Source organism: Brachypodium distachyon, chromosome 1 (genome assembly GCF_000005505.3).
Source record: "Brachypodium distachyon strain Bd21 chromosome 1, Brachypodium_distachyon_v3.0, whole genome shotgun sequence".
NCBI lineage: Eukaryota > Viridiplantae > Streptophyta > Magnoliopsida > Poales > Poaceae > Brachypodium > Brachypodium distachyon.
Genome location: NC_016131.3, coordinates 20,964,937 through 20,989,845, shown reverse-complemented (window position 1 = coordinate 20,989,845; position 24,909 = coordinate 20,964,937). Strand labels below are relative to the sequence as shown.

Genomic DNA, 24,909 nt, shown 5'->3' with positions numbered 1-24,909 from the left:
GAGGTGCTCCTCCAAAAGAGAACATATGTTCTTCATTTGCCCTTCCTCGGTAGCTCTCTGGAAGCACCTCAGCATCGAACTAACTACTTTATACTCCTAGTCATCCTTTAGAAGATTTGGGATGCTCGAAATGCAAAGATACTTACCATACATTGTAATATTTATTTCTGACCTCACCCTTCGGACCATCTTTGGTGCCCGGATGTCCATTAGGGTGGTGTTGTAGATGCAGTTGCCAGGCATGAAGGTCATGGCGCTGTAATAAGAGAATATGGTGCTGGCGGCCAAGGAGTCCTGATAGTGGTTGTGGTCAGTTCTTGCATGGCCGTGGTGGAGGTCATAGTTGAGACCGGATCAACGGCTTCGCCAAATGAAGCAGATGAGAAAGAGGCTATGGCGGTACCAACTTCGTTGGAGAAGCCGGTGGTGCCACCCAGGCCGTTGTTTAGCAGCAAGTTGAAGACCATACATAGGTCCTCAATCTTGGAGGCAGAGCCATAGTCGACGATGCTTCTGACAATGTGGCGGCATCCGGTGTGGTGATGTTGCTACTGCCAAATCTGAGGTGATAAGCTAGGATGTTGTTTATTCCTATACCGTTGTCATTTTGTGTTGTAATAATTGATATTTGTTCACTATTTGCGACTTCAATAGTATTATGGTTGTGTGCATCGATTGATGCAGAGGCCGGGGGGAACATCCTCTTTTTTGAAAATAATAATCCCAGAGGACCGTTATGTCATCCCTCACTACTCAAATCACTAGCATGAATCAAAGTAGGCAAACTATGGGAAAATAACTGAAATTCTGGACAACAAAGTGCTATGTGTTGAGAACTTTAGTCGTTCAATGTTTGCTTGTTAATCACCACATTCGTAGGAGTGACAAGAGGCACAATGGATATGAGGGGAGATCGTGAGCTCTTTTTATGTTTGTTGGATAGTACTGTAATATCGGAAAAGTTGTGTCTTGTGTTCGTGACTTCTATTTATAGCCCACTTTAGAAGGGCATTTTCGGTAATTAACTCGCACATCTAGATCCCTCCTCCTTGCTCTAGAAAGAGCATGGCAAAATCGATTCGTAGAGTGACAGAGAATAATTCAAGTGCTTCAATTTGAGGAAAGACCACCCGAAATGAGAGAATCGAAGGGGAGATCAAGCAGCGGGGCTGGAGGTTGGCTAACAGAGTTTATTGACAGAGGAGGAAGAAAAACCACGTGCAAACAATTAGACAATTAAACACGGAACTGGGCCGAGCCATTCAGTCCAAGTAAGACAACCAAACACGAAGTTGTGTTCGCAGATCCTCGGTGAAGTTGGGCTTGATTTCAAAAGTTAACTTAGTCATGAAAAAATGATCTGGTGTTTCATAACATAACACTACTGTATGAGCTGATGGTCATTAATAAGCACAGTAACTCATGCCAAGAGACCACACAAAATATCCCCGATGAGTCCAAAGGCCGACACCTTCGGATCTGATCGCACGTACACACAACCACCGGATATTTGCCTGCTCCTCTCCTCTTCTTATACCCTGCCACCGCCCCTTATCCCCATCCACCCATCTCCAGAAACCCAAGAAACTTCGCACGGAACCAGATCCACCTCACCATGGCAGCCATGGCCACCTCCGCCTCCAGCCTCCTCAAGACCTCCTTCGCCGGCGCTCGCCTCCCGGCGGCCGCCGCGCGCACCCCGTCCAGCGTCGCCACCCCGCGCGCCGGCGCCATCTGCAACTCCATCTCCGCCTCCACCCCTCCCTACGACCTCAACGCCTTCAAGTTCAGCCCCATCAAGGAATCCATCGTCTCCCGCGAGATGACCCGCCGGTACATGACCGACATGATCACCTACGCCGACACGGACGTCGTCATCGTGGGGGCCGGCTCCGCGGGGCTGTCCTGCGCCTACGAGCTCTCCAAAGACCCGTCCATCAGCATCGCCATCATCGAGCAGTCCGTGTCCCCGGGGGGCGGCGCCTGGCTCGGGGGCCAGCTCTTCTCCGCCATGGTCGTGCGCAAGCCGGCGCACCTGTTCCTCGACGAGCTCAACATCGAGTACGACGAGCAGGAGGACTACGTCGTCATCAAGCACGCCGCGCTCTTCACCTCCACGGTGATGAGCCGCCTCCTGGCCCGCCCCAACGTGAAGCTCTTCAACGCCGTGGCCGTGGAGGACCTGATCGTGAAGGAGGACCGCGTCGCCGGCGTCGTCACCAACTGGGCGCTCGTGTCGATGAACCACGACACACAGTCCTGCATGGACCCCAACGTCATGGAGGCCAAGGTGGTGGTGAGCTCCTGCGGCCACGACGGGCCCTTCGGCGCCACGGGAGTCAAGAGGCTCCAGGACATCGGGATGATCGACACGGTGCCCGGGATGAAGGCGCTTGACATGAACATGGCCGAGGACGCCATCGTGCGCCTCACCCGCGAGGTCGTCCCCGGCATGATCGTCACCGGCATGGAGGTCGCCGAGATCGACGGCGCCCCGAGAATGGTGAGAAATGATTACTAAAGTTTTCGCAAAAATAGAAATAAAAAATACGGAGTACAGATCAATGGAATCCGGTTCAGTTCTTGGACTGAGGATTTGTTTTGGTTGCAGGGCCCGACGTTCGGCGCGATGATGATCTCCGGCCAGAAGGCGGCGCACCTGGCTCTGAAGGCGCTCGGCCGGCCGAACGGCATCGACGGGACGCTCAAGAACGCGACCCCGGCGCTGCACCCGGAGATGGTGCTGGCCTCGGCGAACAACGGCGACGTCGTGGACGCCTGAACAAACGGCCTGAGGCGACGCCCTTTAGGGGGTGGGTGACAATCAATAAGATGGTTGAATGAAACAGAGGAGGCTTCGAGACGAGGACTTTCTGTGTGCTTTGTCGACTTGTTTTAACTCCCCTGTTTGTCTCTAGCTTCGTGATGTTAGCGTCTTGTTCATAGCGCTGCCGCCGTGTGATCGGCCTCGTGAAACTCCATGGATCCTTCTGGGACTAGAGGAGCGAATAAAAAGGTTATTTAGTTGTTTCATGGTGCTGGTGCGCTTATTTACTCCGTTACTACTCTGAATGTTTGGGCTATTTCTTGCGGAGACTAATTGTTGCTCCTCCCTTCCAGTTTATAAGGCTTTTTGAACAATATCTGAAAAACCTGTGTTCTATTTTTTCCCCCTGAATTTCAACTAAGGGCCAGTTCGTTTCTGCCCTGGGAAAAGTGGAAATTCAGTTCAATTTCCCCAGATTCCCTCTCAATCCCTGCAGGAATTTCTGCAAACGAACAAGGCCTAAGCAATTTTGATATTTGGTGGTTCATGGTATCCCCTCTAAGTTATCTGAAAAAAAACGGTGATTTTGAAGATAGGCCTAGTAAACTGAAAGAGATGTGGTAGTATTAACCAACAATCTCAATTTTGATATTTGGTGGTTCAAGTGAACAAACAATATAATATCTGAAAAACCGTGTTCAATTTTTGCTCCCCGTGAATTCTATGGAGATGAAGGACAACTACCCTTTCTAAGATATGCCGTTCAGGCATGAAAGCCGTTTGGGTAAGTCGGATCACATGATGAACGATCACAATTATTCTTGTAAAAAAACCAAGTATATATTTTATCGAGTATGTATATGTAAAACAATATATGAAGAGAAGTAACAATGTCATGGTAGTCAACGAATTCAATTCAGAAAACAGCTAAACCCACTTCCTGGTTGCTCCTCTGCCGGCCCAATCGCTCAATTATGAAGTGAACCTATCGGAATACCATTTGTTCCCATTCAGAAACCAAGGCTTTAGGCTATCTAAACAATAAATTTTGTAAACTTTGGAGTTTTGAATACCATGTCTTAAAATCCGGTGCCCGCCCCTGACGATTAATACCTATCTTCATGAAGATTTCAAGACTAGCATTAAGTAGACAAATGGGTTTATATTGTTGTATCCGAACCGTACTTTTTTTAGGGATAAGGGCGATGACTCTAAAATTCGACTTAAACAAAGGCAGCTCGCTTGTCGAGGCTGAACAAACATTTCTATCGGATCGTGTTTTATAACCCGTCTGGTATTGGAGCCAAGATATGTTTAGTTTGAAAAATAGCAGCATGCACCTTCTTCTGCGTGAAGTCAGCTACAAGAATGTCATTTTTCCTCTTGGATAATTGCGCAATGTCTTGAGTTTGATCATCCACGTAGAAACATAGTTCAGGACGAGTGTCCCAAAATTCCTTCTACTCCCTCTGTGACTAATTAATTGTCGCCGGCCTTTTTGCAAAGAAATCCCTATAAATTTTCAAAATAAACCTGCAGTCCACATCTTCATTTAAACGTGGACTGCGCGTTAATTTCGAAAATTTACAGGAGGTTTTTCGCAAAAATTCTGCAAGTTTATTTCGGAAATTTACAGGGGATTTTTTGAAGAAAAAAAATGACGCCGATTAATTTGGAACGGAGGAAATACAATATTAATATTAAGAGATGTAAGAGCGTAAATTAACCTCACCAACGATACAGCAGTAGTCCCTTGTTCTGCTCGAGCTGGAAGATACTGTTAATTTCGAAACTACAGACACGAACTGCACTACTCTCCTAATTTTCGAGAGTTGCATGAGCCATGGGTCACAAACCATAAATAATATAAGATAGATGGACCCACAGTAGGCAGGGTCACATTTTTACCAGACAGGTTGCCCAACCGCTATTTGATTACCGAACTGATCAGAAACGAGACCCAAAAAATGAAGGCGTGAACTTTAAGAATTATTTTCTTTGTGCAAAAAAGGGAAGAAACATTGACTCCACGCAGTAGAGAAAGGCTACACTACAACAGAGATGAACCCTAAACACTTTTATTCCATATAAACTCCTCCATTTCGAAAAGAAAATGTAACCTCCTCTCCACCGCCGGCCAGAGCCACTGCCAGCTATTAAAAGTCAGGGATGGCAATGGGTACCCATTACCCGCGTATCCGGCAAGTAAATCCCCATTAGGGTACGGGTTTGGGACAGAATTTTAACACGTGGGTACGCAAATGGGAAATACTTCATTCCCATCGGGTAGAACGGGTACGGGTATGGGAATGCATAACCCATACCCTTGTACCCGTTCACCCGTATAATAAACTGTCATACATGTGCGATGTGCCATTTACCGTTTTAAAGATATATTATCTTTTTATGTGTTTTTGTTATTTATAGTGTGTTGATATAGTATTGTTGATCACAAAATTGTTGTGGTTTTGAGAAATATGATGATGTTTCTAAGGAACATGTTCTTATTGATCAAATTTTATTAAGGGTATTTTTACCCGCGGGGGTAGACGGGTGACGGGTATGGGAAAAAGTTATACCCGTTGTCGGGTATGGGTACGGGTAACGGGTAAGCTCAAAGAGGACGAGTAAGGGTATGAGAAGGTTCAACCCGTACCCATACGTTGCGGGTGCCATCCCTATTAAAAGCACGGTACAAAAGATAGATTTCTTTTAGAATAACCCGTAACTTTATTCAAACAAGAGAATCATTACAAGTACAATGCTTTGGATCATAGACTCTAGAAACTCTAAGGTAACTTTTATAATTAAGAACTGAAATTTCTTAAAGAAATCTTCTCTGTGATCTCATATTTTACAACATGAAATTCTACTGAGGCTTCAACATAAAGACTGCAATCGAACTGTAGCAGCCACATCATTACTATTATCCTTGCACGAACTTGACTACCTTCAAAGGTTTCGAAAAGCCCCTTGAGTCGCTAATCCAAAAAGACGAGAAGCCATGAGCGTTGAAAAGTATTCCAAAATTACAAAACATAAACCAACAAAAGCACCATGACACACTAACAAAAACTCAACAGATACATGTAAACGGATCTGCGAGTACACAAACCCAAGATCCACAAGATCGGATACACTAAATCCATGGGGATTAAAAATCTCTTGTTCCACAGCAACGTCCGTTGAGACACCACCACAACAGAGTAAGAAACATGGTACCTTTATTCCGCATCGCACCTTCCGCCATGTCGTTGCCGATCAAAACCAAACAATCGATATAAGCAAAACTTCTAAATAATCTTAGAAGAAACCGAAATTCCCCCACCTCGCAGCGCCAATGGGGCGGCCGGAGGCGAGGGAAACCGAAAATCTCCGGCCACTACGGTACAAAAGTAGATGTACCGACGGAAGACCAATCCAGAAGAGGGCCCGTGATAAATATATGAGACGAAGTTCGGCCTGTAACGTCCTGGGCTCGTATACGGTCGCCCGGTAGGCCGAAAATGGAACGGGAAACCTCGAATGAGAAACGAACGTACTTACAAACGGGCTCCTCTTTAGAAACAAGTTAGCCCAAAATAGATTGACTCTGAGCCCGTGTGGCAATGTGTAAGCTTTGTTTCACACGTTCTCAAGGAACCTTCTCGTTTCTTTGTCCCGCTGAAACTTTTCCATCTCGTCTCTCCTTTTTTTTAGGGATCCATCTCGTCTCTCTTGATCTTTCCTGGGCAAACGTTTCACAGAACGCAGCAGTAAAGGAAATCATCCTTTATTCCTTCGATCTACCTTATCAACATTGTCGTTTAAAGACCTAAAGACAGCCAAAGTATCCCATTAATCATTCAGGAAATAAATACTACTACTGAGCTAAAGCATCTCTTTAATTCTCCCCCACAGAAAAAAAGCATCTCATCTAACAGCTGTGCAATAGATTACAACTGCTTAAGCTAGAAACAAAGGTAAAGCATTTGGCTTGAATTTAGTAAAGTGCTGTTCTAATTATATTTGAGGAAGTTGAATGAGATATAAAAAACGGTTTTACTATATCTAGGTTGTTTGATTTAGATAGATATAAGTTGATTCCTCAACTGTTGAATATGATTTGTGCTTTAAGAATCAAGACAGGTGATGAAAAACGAAGAGTAAAATGAGATCTAGATACTAATCCAATGATTCTGATTTGTCAACTTAGATTTAAGAGTTGTGCTTAAAATCAGGCAACTTAGATTATAGCCACACCCTTAAAAAAGATTTTGCTATTTCTAAGGTGACGAGAAAATTATTATTTCTAAGTCGATGCTAACAATCATCCAATCCAATCACTGAGACTCGTGCAAGATTCGTACAAGCACAAATGATAGGAAAATCTTAATCGGATGGCTATGGTTGATCAGGGTCACGTTTGCATCAATTTTGTCTCACTTAATTGACATTTAGCATCATTTAGAGTTGATTTTGCCTCAAAACCGAATGCTATATGTAGAATATTCGACCAAATGAGCAAATTAATACCATGATTAATATGTCTTGCAGAACAGTGCATTAAGGCACAAATTCTTCTAATTTGGATAAGCTGCAGATGAAGAAATATTCTGGAGGACCTGAGCGTAAAGGAAACAAGAAACAATGGCTCATGTGAAGAGAAGAGGGACCAATTTGTGCAAGAAGAGAAAAGGAGAAGGGACCGAATGCAAATATGTCTTAGGGGTTGATCTGAGGATCATCCACGTTCTCTCATTTACTATCATTGTATTCAGATCCGATGACTAACATATGATCTCTAACTAAAAAGGGCAACTTATCAATGGCAAAACCGGAAAAAAAAACCCTGGTGTGACCGTGTGAGCTATGCTCGTATGCCTGGTTGCCTTTTCACGAGCTAAACTCATAAAGCATTTGGCTTGAATTTAATATGCCTGATTTGTACTCAGGATTAGTACTTTCAAGGAGCATAAATCATTATTTTTTTCATCAGATCACGGTTTGAGATAAGTCACCGTTTCACTTCTGATGACAAAGAGTAAACCTGTACCGACCAGATCCAATGCACACTTCTAGTCAAATTATTCCATGGACTAATCATTGAGTCATGCAGCTCTTCCTAGCTAAAAAATTATTCCAGGAGTGCATCCACACACCACAGGAGTGTTTTCCGTTGCATAGGCCCGCAGCGTTTCTCTGCAAGCGCACGATCACAAACCCGTGTCAGATGTTAACGCTAAATGCCAGCTACTACGACCAGGAGCGGTTCTGGCTTACAATTAACGCCAGCATCAGCCAATATTCGCGGACTCTTATCATGGACAGGAACCTGGAAACCCGGGGTTTAGCTAGCCCCTCTTCCCGTTTGTTTTGGACGCGGCCAAGCTAGCGCAGCTAGTAGTACTACTGCCCTACAAGACCCCGTCTCTCACGACATGCCCTACAAGACCCTGTTTTCTATTGCTTGACGCCGCTCGTCACATCTCAATAAGATTCGTGCTCAACCTTTATACGACTATTCAACGACAGTGTTCGTACCTCCACGAGAAGTAGGTTTCAGTGCTACACGAGCCACACATGCTTGGGATCAAAACATCGATGGATCAGACGGCAACTCTGCTTTCTACACTGTAATCCTGTCGGTCGTCTGATTACCTTGACATCCACGAGCCACACACACACACACACATACTGGCCTAGCATTTAAACCTCCTGGACTACTAGTGCAAATCTCTTGTCCGGTTTTCATGGCCCCATCGTCGCTCGGAAACAGAGCAAACAACCTTTGGCAAGCCTAGCGGGAAATGCAGAGTAGAGAACAGAGTAGGTTGGTTGGCTGGTGCCCTGCCTTTACTCTGTTTCGCTCTCGGCAGTCACGCTGCCTTGCCTTGGGTCAAGGTCTCCTAGTCAGATGACAATCAATCCACTCTCCCGGAACGAGCATGATAAGCTCATGCATGTGACAGCCACGAGCAGCAGACGGATACACTGACGATACCAGAGGAGGCCATCATCTCTCTCGAAAAGATGCCAGAAACCAGATCTCAAGCCCGTGCGTGGCAGCGAGTGCCCTGTATCTGTATGTATGCGCCTTAACGCCGCAGCAGTAGTGTATGTATACGCCTTAGCATCCTGTTTGAAATGAAAAAAAGCCGCCGGTGATAAGATAAAATAAAGTCAAAGAGGAGTGTAGTAGAGGCTCTCGAGAAAGGTGAGTGAGCCGCGCGCAACGGTGCGATTTCACCCTACGGACGCAACCAGAGGGCAACAATCCTGTCTTCTCTTCCAGTCCAGCTCGGCTACACGCTTGTTGAGGCACCGGCGTCACTTTAGAACGGCAGCTGCTTAAACAACTCCTGTCAAAGCGCTCTCTAGTTTATAAAAGCTGTTACGCGGTGGTCCGTCTTGTTTTGTGCTTTGCCCGAGACCAAAGCTAAGCACACACTCGTCCGCTCCGCTCCTCTGCCCGTTTGTGTGTGGCTTTGCCGTCGCCATTGCCGTTGCCCCTTCTCCTCTTCTCATCGACACAATCCTTTTTTTCTCTCTGGGTTTGTCGACGATGGGCTCGTGGAAGCGCCGCCCGTGCGTCGGCGCTCTCCTGGCGTGCGCCGCCATTGCCGTTTCTTGCTGCTTGCAGGGCGCCTACGCGGTGGCGGCCCCGTCGTTCGGGGACAACTTCGAGATCACCGGCGCCGAGGACCACGTCAAGACCTCCGCCGACGGGCAGACGTGGTACCTCTCTCTCGACAACAAGACAGGCAAGAGTCACATCACTGTTGTTCTCCAGTAGTACAACCAAACCAAGCTTCAACTCCTTGAGCCTGCATTAGGGAACAACATTGCAAATGTGTAGTCCTGTTTAACTCTCATTTCAGCTGTTAATTCCATTCTTTGGTCTCTTTCTTCCTTTCTTTCCTCAGGCGTCGGGTTCCAGACGAAGCAGAAGTACTTGTTCGGGTGGTTCAGCATGAAGCTCAAGCTCGTCGGCAACGACTCCGCCGGCGTTGTCACCGCCTACTACGTACGTGCTGAAGCTGAACTCCATGGATTTTTTTTGCTTAAACAAAAACTGAGGCGTTGGTTAACTGATTGGGTACTCTTAATTCATCATCAGATGTGCTCGGACCTGGACGCGGCGCCGGAGCGTGACGAGCTGGACTTCGAGTTCCTGGGCAACCGCACGGGGGAGCCCTACATCATCCAGACCAACGTGTACCAGGGCGGCGTCGGCGGCCGGGAGATGCGCCACTCGCTCTGGTTCGACCCCACCGCCGAGTTCCACACATACTCCATCCTCTGGAACCCCAAGCAGATCCTGTAAGCCCGCACACTTTCACCATTAATTCCTTCCTTCCGATTAAGCTGCTTCTGATTGCCATTGCACCAGCGTCATCTTGGGGGACGAGTCGAATTGAATGGATCCACCCACCCATCCCTGAATTGGGTCGCTCCGATAGATACCCACTAGGCCCACCCGCAGACAGTATGCCAAACTCGGCTTCGTTGTAGTACGTGTTGGGTACACCGCCTTGTTTGGACCAAACAAGTCGTGTCGCCGTGCACTGTTCTTCGGTGTACCGCCTTTGCTCGAATCTTTTCTCCCCTCTCGGATATGTACCAACCAAGAGGCTTTCTTTCGGCTCGATCTTGTACTCCAAACTGCGGCAACAGTGGTGGTCGCGCCCGCACGCACATGGGTTCGCTGACTAGACTAGCGCTTCTGTACAGTACACTGGGATCGAGATTCGTTTGCGCTTGCCAAGTTGCCACTGCATTCATTGCCGCAAGAGTAAAGTAATCCTGATTAGTCCTGACAAAAAAGTTCTTTATTTGGGGGTTGGCAGATTTTTCGTGGATAAGGTGCCGATCAGGGAGTACCGGAACTCGGACAAGCCCAACAACAAGTTCTTCCCGATCGCCAAGCCCATGTACGTCTTCTCCAGCATCTGGAACGCCGACGACTGGGCCACGCGTGGCGGCCTGGAGAAGACGGACTGGACCAAGGGCCCATTCGTCTCCTCCTACAGCGACTTCACCGCCGACGCCTGCGCCTGGGGCGCGGCGGCGGGGGCGGCGACGCCGGCGTGCGCGGCCAAGACCGGCGACAGCTGGTGGGACCAGCCGCCGGCGTGGGCGCTCGACGACGGCCAGCGGCAGGACTCCGGCTGGGTGGCCAGGAACCTCGTCATCTACGATTACTGCGACGACCGCAAGAGGTTCCCCACCGTGCCTGAGGAGTGCGCGCTCAGGACGACCGCCTCGTGATTCGTGCGTCGGGTCCTCCCAGGGTGATGTGCGGCCAGGATCGTCCGTCCCCTTCCGTATTCTTTTTTTGGGGGTCTGTCTAGCGGTGTAACTATCAGAGATTTGATTGGTGGGTGGATTATTATTTCTGAAATTTGCGTTCCAGAACACTGTGGGAGTGTGGGGTGGATGGCAGGATGGGCGATTTGTTTCGCGAACACTAGAGTTCGTATACACGAGCATGGGTAGCAAGCAAAAAATATATATTTTGGCTGCGTATACGGATTGACATTGTGCGAAATAGTTCAGACAAAAATTCTGAGAAACGAGAACAGACATGCTGGCATGTCAGGCAGAAGCGGGGGGGCATGGGCGAAACGAAACGCACGTCGAGATCTCATCTCGTTAGACACGCTTGTCAGGGAAAAATAATGGCTCCTGCCACAGATCTGGATGGCCTGGCCTGGCCGGCGCTTCCTGGAAAACCGACGACGTGTGGAGATGCTTCTTTCGTTGGCGCAGCGGTTCTGCCGGGGAAATTTGGCGAACACGAGTATCTCATCATCCTCAGAAAATAAAAGAGATAAAGTGAAAGGCTATTAGCTAGCGAGCATCTGCACGTGAAACTGATCGGCAAAGGAGTAAATGAGAGGACAACCCAGAAAGGACGCGGCTACATTTCAACGGCAAAAAAGTGGCAGCGGAGGGCAGACAGAATCGGGCGGTGCAGATTGATTCGATCGATTGCAGGACAAGACGGTGAAGGTCGGCATTCGCGGTGTTCTTGGAATGAAATTACCGTTTTCACATTTACTAGTATGTGAAAACTTGGATGGAGGTTTAACGGACAATAAAATGATGACTAAATAAAAAGTTAGTATACCGTACTATTTTTTTTGTTAATAGACGGTTCCGTTTTTTCTACCATGGATGTTCGGTTAAAAGCTTGACAATTCAGCGTGCGTAGGTCCGCAGACAACTCTCGCGGTCATGGATAGAAAGCTCAATTGGTCCCCTGGCCAATGAAATATCAAAATGGCCTGACAGGAGGGTCGGAAGATGCCACGTAGCACTTCGAGAAAAGTGCTTAACTCCAATTGTGATGGAGGAAGGGCCTTAGATCCAATTGCATTGGCGGAAGGCCTATGCATAGCACTTTAGGGCAGCCGTGCCCACCCGATTGATTTTCTTTTTCGTTTTCTTCTTATACTTACTCGTTCTGATATTTTTAAAATTTATTTGAAGATCCAAACTAACTCCGATATTTATAAAATTTTGAAATTCTGGGATTTATTTGAGTTCAAATCTTGTTTAATTCAAAATTGCTCCAAAATAATCGAAAATTTTACTACATGTGGGTAACACCATTCTAAACTTACCTTCAAAATTTCATAAAGATGGGAGTTCATTTGGATATTCAAATAAATTTACAAATATTAGAACAAATAAGTATAAGAAGAAAATGAAAAGTAGAAATATCGTGCAGACCCGTTTGCCCTTAAGTGCCCATGCAAATGCCTTCCGCCGATGCAATTGGACTTAAGACCCTTCCTTCAATGCAATTGGATTTAAACACTTTCCACTAATACCATTGGCACAATGTGTGACGTGGTGACTTCTGTGCTTTTCGTCAGATCATTTTTGGCATTTCGTTTGGGAGGGATCATTTCTGGAATTTCCGTTGGTGGGGCCAATGGTGCAAAAAATTCGGCGGTCATCAGACCGTACATTGAGATGTTCCATCGGATTAACAAAATCTGCTGATAAACTTAACGGCTACATTACGTGGGTGCGTTGCGTCTTAACCTAATCGATCTCGCCGTGTATCGGGGCAAGAAACACGTGCAGCCATGTTCAGTGGACGGCGGCAACGCTTTGCGCCTGCTAGCAGGACGATAACAACAAGAACACTACTTCTGACCACTTGGTGAGAAGATCAGTGATAATTAATTCAGTGCCGCAAATCTTCATGTACTGTGCCTAACAGGAAATTGATACTTCTGAAACTGTACCAACACAGTTCGAAGTATAAATATCAGTTGGCTACCAATAAAGCAAAACCGTACCCAATAACAGTGGAGTAGTACTGTAGTACTGTATTCACAGTTTCGAGTTAAGCTTGTTTCTGCGGCAAGCATAAATTGCCATAACGGGGCTACTGTATATTCAATGGCTGCTATCTGAAAAAAACATTGTTAGGGCAACTGGACCTCCAATAATTAGCGCATGTCACGAAGGCAATGTTTTTTAGTCACAAAGAGGCTACTAGGTGGCAGCAAACCGAGCTTGGCCTCCTAAACTGCGAAGTGATACGGCGAACAAGAAATTTGATCATTATTTTAATCCTGCCTAGGAGATCACTAGCAGTGACTTGTACTGAGCAACCCAACATCGGCATTGGGGCCGCTCAGGAAACATAACAAGTCATGCCAAAACCGAATCGAAGCACAACAATGAACGTCGCAAAAATGGATGATACGAAAAGATATCCCGCTTTAAAAAGCATCTATTATTATTCAACCTTGACGAGAGAGAGAAACGATCCATCTCACGATGGTTCCTTTTACAAGCTTCACAACGGTAGCAAGCATACACGCAGAGAGGTGGGCTATGCTAGGTTTGTGTCCTAGACTGGAACGTGCAAGCGCAAACGCCTGCTAGTGCTAGCACACAGCAGAAATATACTCCACCCCAGATATATAGCTGCGTTTGCATGCAGATTTTTGATGATATGGAGCTGGCAGTTGCTCAGAAACCATGAATCTTGATGTGTTCCTTTTTCACAATGCCGGCCTGAGGGAAACAGAGGAAGCCAAAGTTAAGACATCTACATCCATGTTTCCGAACAGCGATGTAACTGAGCGTGACCTGCGAAAACATGAAGCTTTACCTGGACAAGGAAATTGGAGACGTTCTTCCTCTGATCACCCTGAAGTTGAATGACCTAAAGGAAGGAAAACATACAGCATTAATCAAGATAACTAGCTTTAAAAATTATGCAAACAAATGATATGATCAGAGAACACAAGTTTGGTCGTTTCAACACACCTGTCCAAGCTCTGGGTCCTGGACAACAGTACCATTGCAGCAAAACTCTTTCTTAAGATCTTTGAGGATCTTACTGTAGCTGAATTCCTTCTTCAAACCCTGTACTGTGGTCAGACTCTTGCGGCCATTACGCTGCTGGATGCGTACATGAACGTAGTCCTTTGATCCTGCGGCTGCACCGGCTTCCCCAGCATTCGCCTCAGCAAAGGGATCTGTGCGTAGCAGCAAAACAAATCAGTTACACATATTCCACGCACTGCAAGTAATTTCAATGAGAAGAACAAATAAAAACTACAGGCATACCGAAGGCAGTTGGGATCTGAATGTCAAGATCAGACATGAAAACTCCTGGTGAGAGTGGCAAAAGCTACACCAAGAACTGTACAAAGCAAGAAGTGAATCATTAAAACGTGCAGTATACAGAGGTGAAATGCAGCTTTATAAGTTCCCGTTTCAATAATCAAGCAGTCATAGAAGGAAATGAATCATCAGATTGTACAGATATAGAGAACCTTGTTAAGTACAGAACAACCAAATGAGCAAAAGGTGCATGCTAAGGAGAAACACATCAACACAATTGGTAAATGTAATATGGTTTCACTAGTCCACTCAGGCACTCACACCTTCGTTCCATGTATTGTCAGAGGAAATACAGAAATGTGTAGAAAATACAACTATACCATATACATGGCCAACTCGAAACCTTCATGGTCATTCCCATCATCTAAATTATGCACCGCCTATATACTACATAATTGTTTTCTAGCAACCTATTCGTTTCAATTAATTAACGAAGTAACCACCTTTTAGGATTAATGCAGCATATTCCTAGGATTAAAGAAAGGTTGTTGGTTGCAGGAATAAGATGTTGTCAACAGTATGAAGTGCTGGAAAATTAGGGGAAACCAAGAAGCAATGCAAATCTAGCAAGATTCACATGATTGTAAGAATAAAGTGAACATGGGGCCAAGATCCATGACTTCTACTCCATCCCATGAATGGTGACTACTGAGTAAATATTTTGCCTCAACCATAGTACTTATTGTGAAGATTAACCCGTCAAATGGAGAGATACCTCTACCAGAATAGTCCGATCACACCCAAACTGATGACAACATACTTACGACACAAACAATGATCAGTGTTATATTAACATATACATATTACAAAAATTCCCCTTCTCTATGAAATGATAAGACGTACGGAGTACTTATTATTGTAGAGTCAAGATTAACAAAGATTAAATAATCAAACCGAGAGGCAACAATACCAGAAATCCAGAATTAAGGCCCAAAAATCATAGCCAAGATGACAACATACGACACTAACAATAACCAATGTTATCTTGATATATACAATCACTTGCACCGCTAGTATTGGCAAATTTATTTCCTTGCAAAAAATAACAAGAAAATAACTTTCTTTTTCTACAAAATGAAAAGACCTATATGAAGCTCATATTATTAAATTAGTGTTTTTTATGCGATGATCTCAACTTAGGTTCACACAATAAGTAGCATCAGGGTTGGATCTTTCCGCATATAATTTATTGTTTAGCAAATACTACTGACAATAGGAAAATACAGAAATAAGGTAGAATTCTTAAAAAAGGAATGACTACATATCGGCTCTTAATTCTGCTGACCAAAATAGTAAAATTTTTATCACCGTTGGATGTTACTACGGAAGAGAGAAAACATGACCAAACCTCCTTATTTTTTTAGATTACAGGCAATAACCATTCTCCTAGAATTTCCTGGACGATTGTATGTACGAACACATATCAAGGGATATAAAAAAACAACAAGATCCGAGAACACCTACACGGCTCAACCCTAAATCCCTGGACCAGGACCGCAAATCAAGATCAATCAGTACAGATCCTCTGACTAAAAGAGGATTCTGCTGCAGAACGACAACCATACAGATCAAGAATCGACGGGGTAAAGGGGGGCATACCCTCGGAGGTGGTCGAAGAGGAGATCAACCAAGAACTTTCTCGGTAGGATTTGGATCGCGGAGAGGCGCTGGTAGCCCTTGGTGTTCTCCCTCTTCTTTGCTTTGATGCCTCCTATATAAAGAGGAGGAAAGGAGGAGAATTTATAGACGGGCGGAGGAGGATGCTTCTCGGTTCCTTGCCTCCCCTTTCCTCTCCTCTCCCCTCTTTTCTCCACCGTCATGCGATGCTCAGTTCGGGCTATTTTGTGGCAGCCACTTTGTTTGTGTTTCTGTGCCCAAGGTAGGAATTGGAGCACGGGGAAAACACCTCTGTTATAAAACAGACTGCGGCATTGCTGCTTGCTATTGACAATAAAGAGTTAAGTAAAATGCATTCACAGTCGCTGAACTTTATTTCTATTCTTAATTTAGTGACTGTATTTTGAAAATCGAAACTTACGTTCCCTCTCGTCCTCATGAATTATTTTTCAGAGGCAAAATGCAAAAATACGATCTGAGTTGGCACATGCTACGGATCTGTGCGTACAAAATACAGTACCGGTGACTGTATGTGAAATATTTCGTCAAGTTTACAAACCGTAACTTTCGAAATACAATGACTAAATTGAGAATCGAAACCAAGTTCAGTGATCGTGAGTGCATTTTACTCTTAAGTAAATGCAATTTTTTTTACAGAAAAAACGCAAAATATAAAACTAGCAACGCTGGGGAGGGGATGGAGCTTAATAAAAAATTAATCTGCATTCCATACATAGATTATTTCCTTTAGCAATACAAAAGGTTAGTTTTGTTCTTTCTCTTTTACAATGGTGAATGTGGTCCATACTATTGTCCAAACATAACAAGCGTTTTGGCTCCGGTCCCCTCCCTTCTTTCTTGGAGGGATCTTCTCTTCCGATGTTGCGGCCTCTCCGCTGAGAGTCTATGCGAAGCTTCATCGGTGGCATGTTTTGCAAAAGGCGGCGAGACTGAGTTCTGGAAGACGCGTGGACGGCAAGCCTTGTCGTCGTGGCAACTTGAGTTCAAGGCTCTTACGCGTGACGATCTTCTTTTGTAGTTCATTTCCATGTGTACTTTAGGACTTGTAATTGTCTATTTTTTGTTTGTCCAAAATGTAACTTGACTGTAAATGGGGATTTTGACAAGCTAAAAGAATTGCCACGTAATTAAATCTGTACTCCCTCCGCTCATATGAGTGACGAAATGTTGCGTGTATCTAAACTATTTTTATAAAATAAATCAAGCATGTAATTTTTTTGACAGACAAATCTGTAATTTTCACATATAGAGAAAAAAAAGAATCAAGTTTGTGTTTTTTCGTCGCGGTGTGAAGAGAATTGTCGTCGCGTTTAATTCCAGCACGCTACGACAAGTACAACACGGAGAGTCGCAGAGAAAGCCGAGACACGCATGACCGGCGTCCTGCGCAAACGCAAATGTCAGTTCACAACGCAGTGCAGACGCGGTCTTCCGATATGCTATCTGAGATTAGGAGTTAATTTAATCCAGCAGCACAGCAAATGCCATCCGTTTTCTCGCGAATCGGGAACCAATCTCTACGCGGGCGGGCCCCACGAGGAGAGCCGTCGTCCGTCGACGCAGGGATACGATACGAGATTCGTGACGTCCCCCACGGCCGGCCAGCCTCCCAGCTAGCCAGGAAAGAGGCACGCATAAACGCATTCACGTGCCGCGCGTAGCCCACGCATCGGGTTCCCCATTTTGCGTCGAGGACCCCGCGGCGGGGGTTAGCGTTGGGCGAACGCGGCCGGCCACGCACGGCGGCAACTAGCGCCGACAGTGGCGCGGCGGGGGCACGTCGCCGTCTCATGTCGTTTCTGCGTTTGGTTGCGCCGCGGAAGCAAAACACTGCTGCACGCGGAACCCCGTGCGGGCGGGCCATCAGGAGGAATGACGAGGCCAGCCTTCCGGTGGTGACTCTCTGTCGGGAGTAGGCACGTTGAACCTACCTGCGCGTCGGTGTTGAGTGAGGATTCTTTTTGTTCTCACCGCACCGACGTTGTTCCAAATGCTCTTTTGATCGTAGCATCAAAACCAGGGAACAGGGCAGTGCAAATGGTGGCCTAGGTTTTCTCCATGTCAACATTGATGAACACAGGCTTCTACTAGGTGGCTTAACATCAACGACTGTGGTATAACATCCAAATCCTAAATCCGGTTGATTGTCCGGCCTCTCAGCGCTCCACCGAGGCTTGGCTGGCTTCCTTTTATTTAGACGGGCTGTTGTCAAAGAGGTAGCAGGGTGCATGCGCTGGACGCCGCTGACTGTGGGCTTGCGTTTGTTGTTGGTCCATTGTCAGAGATAGTTCCTTGCGTCATTGCGTGGAGGATTGTTGCCGGTTTGGACGGCTGCATGCAAGACGACACGTCTGTTGGCTTGATGCGCTGGCTGCTTGGAGCCTTCGAGAGCAGCTGTGTGCTGGCTCTGTTAAGGCGGTTACCGGCATTCTCGGAGCTTCTTTCTCAGCGTATTTAAAAGGCAAAACGAAGGCCATCCCCGGCGTTGTGAATCGGTGCTACGGGTTCTGTCGTCCACTGGTTGCGGAGGTTTTGCTTTGCCTGTGGTGGTGGTCTCCGTCGGCTGCCCGTTTGCTGCGGCGGCGGATTTTGCCGTTTGTTGGTTGCGGTAGTTCTGCCGTAGGTGCGTGTGATCTCTCCCTTCTCCTTCAGACAGAATACACAGTTCTCTGACAGATAAGCTACACGTGCTATAGCGGCGCCAGCGGGGCCAAGACATTTAGCGGATTTTAAAAAAACATAAAGAATATCAATAAATGAGGCATCATATGACAAAAATATCTTCTTCTTCGCATCAGTAGGAACTCCTTGACACTTAGAAACACTCCTTGACACTTAAAACACCATTTGTAATGCCAGCATGATGGTACCTAACCCTAATAATGCCAACAGTGCATATATTGGGACAATAGCAACATTTAATCTGATACTTTTTTTCAAAATCTAGAAAAACTACAATGAGCTGAGACATTGCTTGAGATGCGATGGAATTTAAGGCACACCTGTGAAAAAGCCCCAAAAATAATTATCGCAGGGACAGCTTAGCGCGCTAACGATCCCAAAATATAACGCTATAGCGTGATTAGCGGAGCTAATAACGTTTTTCTTAGGTTAGCCCTCTCCAAACGCTATAGCGTCCCTCTAGCAATGCTATAGCGCGCTATTTAAAACTAAGAGTCTAGCATTATTGTAATATAAAAAAAATGCTATTAAAATGCTCATGATAATTTCCTGAGGATGTAGAATCTGATGTTGTTAGTTTTAGTGTTGAATCTTTTTTTCTTTATAGAGATGGATTTTTGGTGCTGGCAACGCTTCAGGATGAGTTTAATCTGTGTAATACGCCGTGTGCCCTTGTTAAATCAGTTTTTTATGAAAATTGGGACTGTGACATCCGGCAACGCTTCAGGATGCGCCGTGTGCTCTTGTTAAATCAGTTTTTTTATGAAAATTGGGACTGTGACATCCTTATCAGCTCATCGCACTCTCTAAACTTAGTTGGAGTTTCTTATCAATCCACTCCATTGCTGTTAATTGCAACATGACAAGCTGCTTCATTTTCAGTTCTACTGCAGTTCTATTTCTTGACGGGAGTTCTTTTTCAGTTTTAGTTATTCTTCTTAAATTTGTTACCTTCAGATGTTGAGTTATATATGCTCTCCACCATGCATGTTCTCCAGTATGCTGCTATTGAAGGGCTGCTTAACATTGCTACGACACTGGTAGCTGTCAACAAGAAAGCACAAGGTTTGTGAACTTCTAATGATCCTTTGAATATGAACTTCATGTATAATTCTATTAAAGTGTACTGCATAATAGTTAGAGATACATGCATATTAATTAGAGATACTGCATGCAAGAGTGTCTACCGGTATCTCATATTGCTCAATGTGGACTTGTGAAGTTTCGTTTCCCGGAAGGAGAGGAGAGGAGCATGAACAGACTTGCAAGCGTACAAATAATCAAGAGAAGTTGAAAAGTTGATACTTTTGGTTATCGATGTTAGGACGAGAATTTTTGGATAATGATGTGTTCAAGAATAAGAATTGTATTTATGTAGTTTTGTATTTTGCACCGATTCTATCAAGTTGATTACTTCTGCAGTATATTCTAGTGGGTTGTTAATTGGACTTGTGGGCATGCTGTTACCTGTAGAATTTTTTTTAAGAATTTAGTTGTGCGTGGCTGATGTACCTGGAAGTGGCAATCTTATAGGTATGCGGGATAAACGGGCTGACCCTGTACATCAATGGCCGCTGCGGCAAGGATTGGTGGCGGCCGGTATGGTATAGGCTACTGCTTCCCGAAGGGCCCCGTTAAGGGAAAATCTTGTTTGCTTATACCTGGATGCGGAGCAGATCTTGGTTGGATAAACGTGCTGTGATGTTATTAGCAAAATGCATATCCTTTTGTATTATTTATATATGCGTTGAGTTCAAGTCCATGCATTTGTTTTGAATTTTTTCAGATGTTTGTTTTATCTATATATGTGTGAGTTCAAGTTATACATTTTGTTTCGACTTCTTCTGGATGGCGTACTGTTAAAAAACTTGTCTGTCGAATTCTTAAGTTGAAGTTCATGCATTTTGTTTTGACTTCTTCCAGATTTTATCTTTTTTTGAATTTCTTTCGGACGTTGTACTCTTGATACATCTTATTAGAAAAATATACATTCATGTGGAAAATGTTGCTTCATATGGTTGTTTTGTGTTTTCGATTTGATGATTCAGAACATATAACATTCAGTGGTACAGAATACCAGAATAATGTAATCTTGGTCAAGTTGGAAAGCATTGGAATTTCTATTTTGACCAACATAAAAAATCAATGAGAGCAGGCATGTTACCAAATTGATTGCTTTTCCTGTAAATAATTATAATTGATGGTGAGTCATCAATGATTGCACTTTTGATGATTAATATTCAAAGAATATTATGTTTGGAATAAAGGTAAAAATATGCACGGTTATGTAGAGATAGAAGCGTATGAAAAAGCATCTGCAAAACGTAGCAATTTGTTTCTGTGTGATTGCGTATGAGAAAATGGTTGCCTGATTGTTTTAGTTTGTCAACGGCGTAGCGAAGCGCGCGAACCGAGCTAATCATTGCTATAACCCATGGTAGCATTACAGTGCAGGAACTGCAGGTTAAATTGGCTGCAACTTGGGATGATACTTGAAAATGGCAAGTCAGACAGATAGAGAAGAAGAGTTTTCTTGTCAGATTTCCCCCACACAAGAAAGTTGAAGATCTGATGGGACTACCATCTATCAATTTACAAGAGGGAGTTGATCAGGAAAGTGTGACAATTAAAATCCTTATTTGGGATGGAGATTTGCCTGATGTGGGTGAACTTAAGAGGTGTGGTTGCAGATTAGAGGCATTCCTCCAAAATGGGTGTCCTCGGGTGTTATTGCTCAAATATCCAAGAGTTTTGGACTGCTCATTGACATTGACTGGGCAGAGGTTTTTAAATCTCTTTATGAAACAGTTAGGGTGAAGATTGCTGTAAGAAACCCTCTAAAAATCCCACCTGACCGAATGGTGGTCATGAGGAAGAAATTCTACCTGCTGCAGTTCACTGTTGAGTGGGATGGAGTAGACATTGACAGTATAATGGGACTGAAAGACAAAGATAATGAAGGGGATGACATGGATGATGATAACATCATGGATGATGAGATACAAGATTTGGAGAAATCCAGGAAAGATGGAAAGAAATCTAAGGATACACTTGCTGAAAAGGAACAGCCATCTAGCAGCTCCCTGCCCAAAACCAACAATGCTGCAAATTTAAACAGTTTACAGGTCCTAGCTGATGCTGGCTTGATTGATTCATATGATGATGAAGAACACACTGAGGAAATGACTTCAGTGCTGAAGTCTTGGTCTATGGCTGAGAATTCTGAAACCACTACTGCAGAAAATTCCAACAATGCTGCTGCTGAGATCCCCTCTGCTGCTGCTCCAGCTAACTCTGCTGGCAATGAAACTCATCTGATCTCTGACTCAGAATCTTTCCCCACCCCCGCAGGGCTCAAGAAATTATTGCTCAAAAAAACCTGGAGGTACCATTGAACAAAGGTAATACTTTTAAACACTCTTTTGCTGCTACTTGCAATGATTCTTTATCTCTTAAAGCACATGATGTTAATGTTTGTTTAGGGCCCACACCTGTTTTAGTTAATAAAACAATTGATCATCTGAAACAATTAGAAAATGCAAGATTATCTCAGTTGGCTGAGGACCACCCTGATATCTTCCTGCCTGTTGACCTGGATGTTACTTTAGAAGATATTTTAGAACATGAGGAACATGACCTGGTAACTGATAACTTCAACTATGATTCCCCTGTAAGTGACCATGATAATGACCTTGAGCAGGATGAGGTTATACATGTCTCTTACAAAAGGAGGAAAGATAGAAGCTATAGAGCCAAAAATTTATTTACTAACTCTGATGATGCAATTCATTATCTGGAATGTTAGGGGGTTGAATGAACCCTCAAAGGTGAAAAAAGTAAAGAGCTCATCATCCTGCTATCATTGCACTGTCTGAAACCAAAAAGCAGGACTTTAGTCCTATGTTTTTGGAGACTCTAGTCAATTTTGGTAATTTTGAGTGGCACTTCCTTCTCAGTACAAAAGTGGAGCACTAGCTCCTTCTATGTTTCTTGTGATTTTCAAAATAAAATTGATAATTTTGCTTGGAGATTTGTGGCTGTTTATGGCCCAGCTTATGATGAGTTAAAGCAGTCTTTTATAGATGATCTGACTAACTTATGTGCTGACTGCCCTGTGCCCATTCTAGTGGGTGGTGACTTTAACTTGATTAGACAGATAATAGATAAAAGGTCTGAAAATATACACCAAACCTGGGCTGATAGGTTCAATAACTGGATAAAGGCAGCTGCCTTGATGGAGCTGAAGCCAGCCAATCGAAGTTACACCTGGTCAAATAATCGGGAGGCCCCAGTTATGGCGGCATTAGATAGAATTTTTTTATCCACTTGTTGGGAGGCTCATTTCCCTGCTTCTTCAGTTGCTGCCTTACCTTGAATTGGTAGTGACCACACTCCCATCTGGGTGGACTGTGGTTCTCATGCCCCTCCACCTAAAAGAATCTTTAGATTCGAAAAATGGTGGTTGGGAGTTGAGGGTTGTGTTGATCTTATCATCAAAATTTGGGAACTTCCCTGCCCCTGTAGCAATGCCATTGATATCTGGCAGGTTAATATTAGAATGTTGAGAAAATTTCTGAAAGGATGGGGTGCCAACATTGAGGCTGAACAGAAAAAACTTAAGGCTAAGTTGATTGCTGAATATGATTTCCTTGACATCCTGTCTGAGTCCCAAAGTCTGTCCACTGATGATTCACTTAGGTTTAAGACTGTTAAGTCTGAACTTAACTTGATCTGGAAAAATGAAAAGACTAAAGCCAAACAAAGGGCTAGAGAAACAGACATCTTAGAAGGTGATAAAAATACTGCATATTTTCATGCAATTGCTAATCAGAGAAGAAGGAAGAAGAAGATCCTCTCATTAGAGGGGCCTCATGGAATTGTTCATGACACTCCAAATATGATTCAAATTGCTGTACAATTTTATAGACAGATATTTGGCAGAGAAGATAGGCTAGATATTAATCTAGATGATAACTTTTGGGACACTGAGGACATGGTGACAGAGGCAGAGAATAGTGTCCTGGACCAACCTTTCTCAGAGGAGATCAAAGAGGCTGTCTTCTCTTCATATGTTGAAGGAGCCCCTAGACCTGATGGTTTCCCCTTTCTGTTTTACCATAAATTTTGGGAGACCATCAAACCTGACCTCCTGAAACTGTTCCATGATTTTGATAATGACAAAGCTGATCTTTTCAGGCTCAACTTTGCCATGTTAACTTTGTTCCTAAAGAGCCAGATGCAACTTCTTTGAAAAAATTTAGACCCATAGCACTGACTAACTGCAGTTTCAAGATCTTTGCTAAAGCCTGCACCATTAGGATGGGGACGTGTGCTGACAGACTTATCTCCATCAACCAGACTGCTTTCATTAGAGGCAGATACATTTTGGATAGTGTGGTGATAGCTCATGAGATAATTCATGAAATCCACCAAAACAAAGAAAAAGGGATCCTCCTCAAACTTGACTATGAGAAAGCCTATGACAGAATTAATTGGGACTTTTTGGATCACATGTTAACACATATGGGCTTTAGCCTGAAATGGAGAACCAAACTAAAAACCTTGATTTACAAGGGCTCTGTGGGGATTAGAATCAATGACACTGAGAGTGACTTTTTTGAAACTGGTAAAGGCCTGAGACAGGGAGATCCTTTGTCCCTAATCCTGTTTAACCTTGTTGCCAATGTCTTCACTCGGATGCCGAACAAAGCTGCTAGGCACTCACACATCCAGGGCCTGCTGCCTGATTTCAGACCTGGAGGGATTGTCAGTCTACAATACGCAGATGACACTTTGATTCTCCTAAAAAATGATCTGAATATGGCACAAAATTTGAAATGGTTCCTTACCCTCTACGAACACATTTCTGGTATGAAAATCAATTACAATAAATCTGACCTGATCCCCCTCAACTTGGAGGAAGAGGAGACCAACTCTCTTAGCCAAATATTTAGTTGTAAATGTAGTGCCCTTCCCATTACTTATCTGGGGTTCCCCTGCACCACAACAAATTGAGAAAAGAGGATTTGCAACCAGTCATTGATAAAGTGATTAAAAGAGCTGCTCGTTGGAGAGGCAGACTACCGTCCTATGCTGGTAGACTGGTGCTCATTAGAGCTTGCCTAGCCAGCATTCCAATTTATCTACTCTCCTTCATAAAATTCCCTAGCTGGGCAATTCAATCA

The 24,909-nt window shown here is 44.4% G+C and overlaps 4 protein-coding genes across 4 annotated transcripts; 3 read left to right on the top strand and 1 right to left on the bottom strand.

Moving 5' to 3' along the window:
* The first annotated feature begins 1,541 nt into the window (after positions 1-1,541).
* Positions 1,542-3,033, top strand: LOC100841709 (thiamine thiazole synthase 2, chloroplastic). The gene is made up of 2 exons (XM_003562953.4): positions 1,542-2,503; positions 2,612-3,033. The coding sequence occupies exons 1-2, from the start codon at positions 1,616-1,618 to the stop codon at positions 2,780-2,782; spliced, it is 1,059 nt and encodes a 352-aa protein (XP_003563001.1). The 5' UTR covers positions 1,542-1,615; the 3' UTR covers positions 2,783-3,033.
* A 5,945-nt stretch (positions 3,034-8,978) lies between these two features.
* LOC100840798 (probable xyloglucan endotransglucosylase/hydrolase protein 8) lies at positions 8,979-11,277 on the top strand. The gene is made up of 4 exons (XM_003562950.4): positions 8,979-9,510; positions 9,673-9,773; positions 9,867-10,069; positions 10,597-11,277. Exons 1-4 carry the CDS (start codon positions 9,312-9,314, stop codon positions 11,015-11,017), a joined length of 924 nt encoding a protein of 307 aa, XP_003562998.1. The 5' UTR covers positions 8,979-9,311; the 3' UTR covers positions 11,018-11,277.
* A 2,192-nt stretch (positions 11,278-13,469) lies between these two features.
* Positions 13,470-16,314, bottom strand: LOC100840498 (protein translation factor SUI1 homolog). Its single transcript, XM_003562949.3, has 5 exons — positions 16,004-16,314; positions 14,348-14,423; positions 14,045-14,256; positions 13,887-13,940; positions 13,470-13,789 (listed from the first exon to the last, which is right to left on the bottom strand). Exons 2-5 carry the CDS (start codon positions 14,382-14,384, stop codon positions 13,745-13,747), a joined length of 348 nt encoding a protein of 115 aa, XP_003562997.1. The 5' UTR covers positions 14,385-14,423; positions 16,004-16,314; the 3' UTR covers positions 13,470-13,744.
* A 1,099-nt stretch (positions 16,315-17,413) lies between these two features.
* On the top strand, positions 17,414-20,391 carry LOC112269852. The gene is made up of 4 exons (XM_024457213.1): positions 17,414-17,441; positions 18,327-18,665; positions 19,682-19,789; positions 20,258-20,391. The coding sequence occupies exons 1-4, from the start codon at positions 17,414-17,416 to the stop codon at positions 20,332-20,334; spliced, it is 552 nt and encodes a 183-aa protein (XP_024312981.1). The 3' UTR covers positions 20,335-20,391.
* Positions 20,392-24,909: the final 4,518 nt, after the last annotated feature.

Bases quoted from the DNA above. Each gene is read 5' to 3' on its own strand.
- LOC100840498 (XM_003562949.3), bottom strand. From the start codon at position 14,384: ATGTCTGATCTTGACATTCAGATCCCAACTGCCTTCG. The intron at 14,257-14,347 runs GTATGCCTGTAG...TGCTACGCACAG, and splicing joins TCAGATCCCAACTGCCTTCG to ATCCCTTTGCTGAGGCGAAT. The intron at 13,941-14,044 runs GTGTGTTGAAAC...TCCTTCCTTTAG, and splicing joins AGGACCCAGAGCTTGGACAG to GTCATTCAACTTCAGGGTGA.
- LOC100840798 (XM_003562950.4), top strand. From the start codon at position 9,312: ATGGGCTCGTGGAAGCGCCGCCCGTGCGTCGGCGCTCTCCTGGCGTGC. The intron at 9,511-9,672 runs GCAAGAGTCACA...TTCTTTCCTCAG, and splicing joins CTCTCTCGACAACAAGACAG to GCGTCGGGTTCCAGACGAAG. The intron at 9,774-9,866 runs GTACGTGCTGAA...ATTCATCATCAG, and splicing joins GCGTTGTCACCGCCTACTAC to ATGTGCTCGGACCTGGACGC.
- LOC112269852 (XM_024457213.1), top strand. From the start codon at position 17,414: ATGACCGGCGTCCTGCGCAAACGCAAAT. The intron at 17,442-18,326 runs GTCAGTTCACAA...CCATTGTCAGAG, and splicing joins CGTCCTGCGCAAACGCAAAT to ATAGTTCCTTGCGTCATTGC. The intron at 18,666-19,681 runs GTGCGTGTGATC...TGTTACCTTCAG, and splicing joins TTGCGGTAGTTCTGCCGTAG to ATGTTGAGTTATATATGCTC.
- LOC100841709 (XM_003562953.4), top strand. From the start codon at position 1,616: ATGGCAGCCATGGCCACCTCCGCCTCCAGCCTCCTCAAGACCTCCTTC. The intron at 2,504-2,611 runs GTGAGAAATGAT...TTTTGGTTGCAG, and splicing joins TCGACGGCGCCCCGAGAATG to GGCCCGACGTTCGGCGCGAT.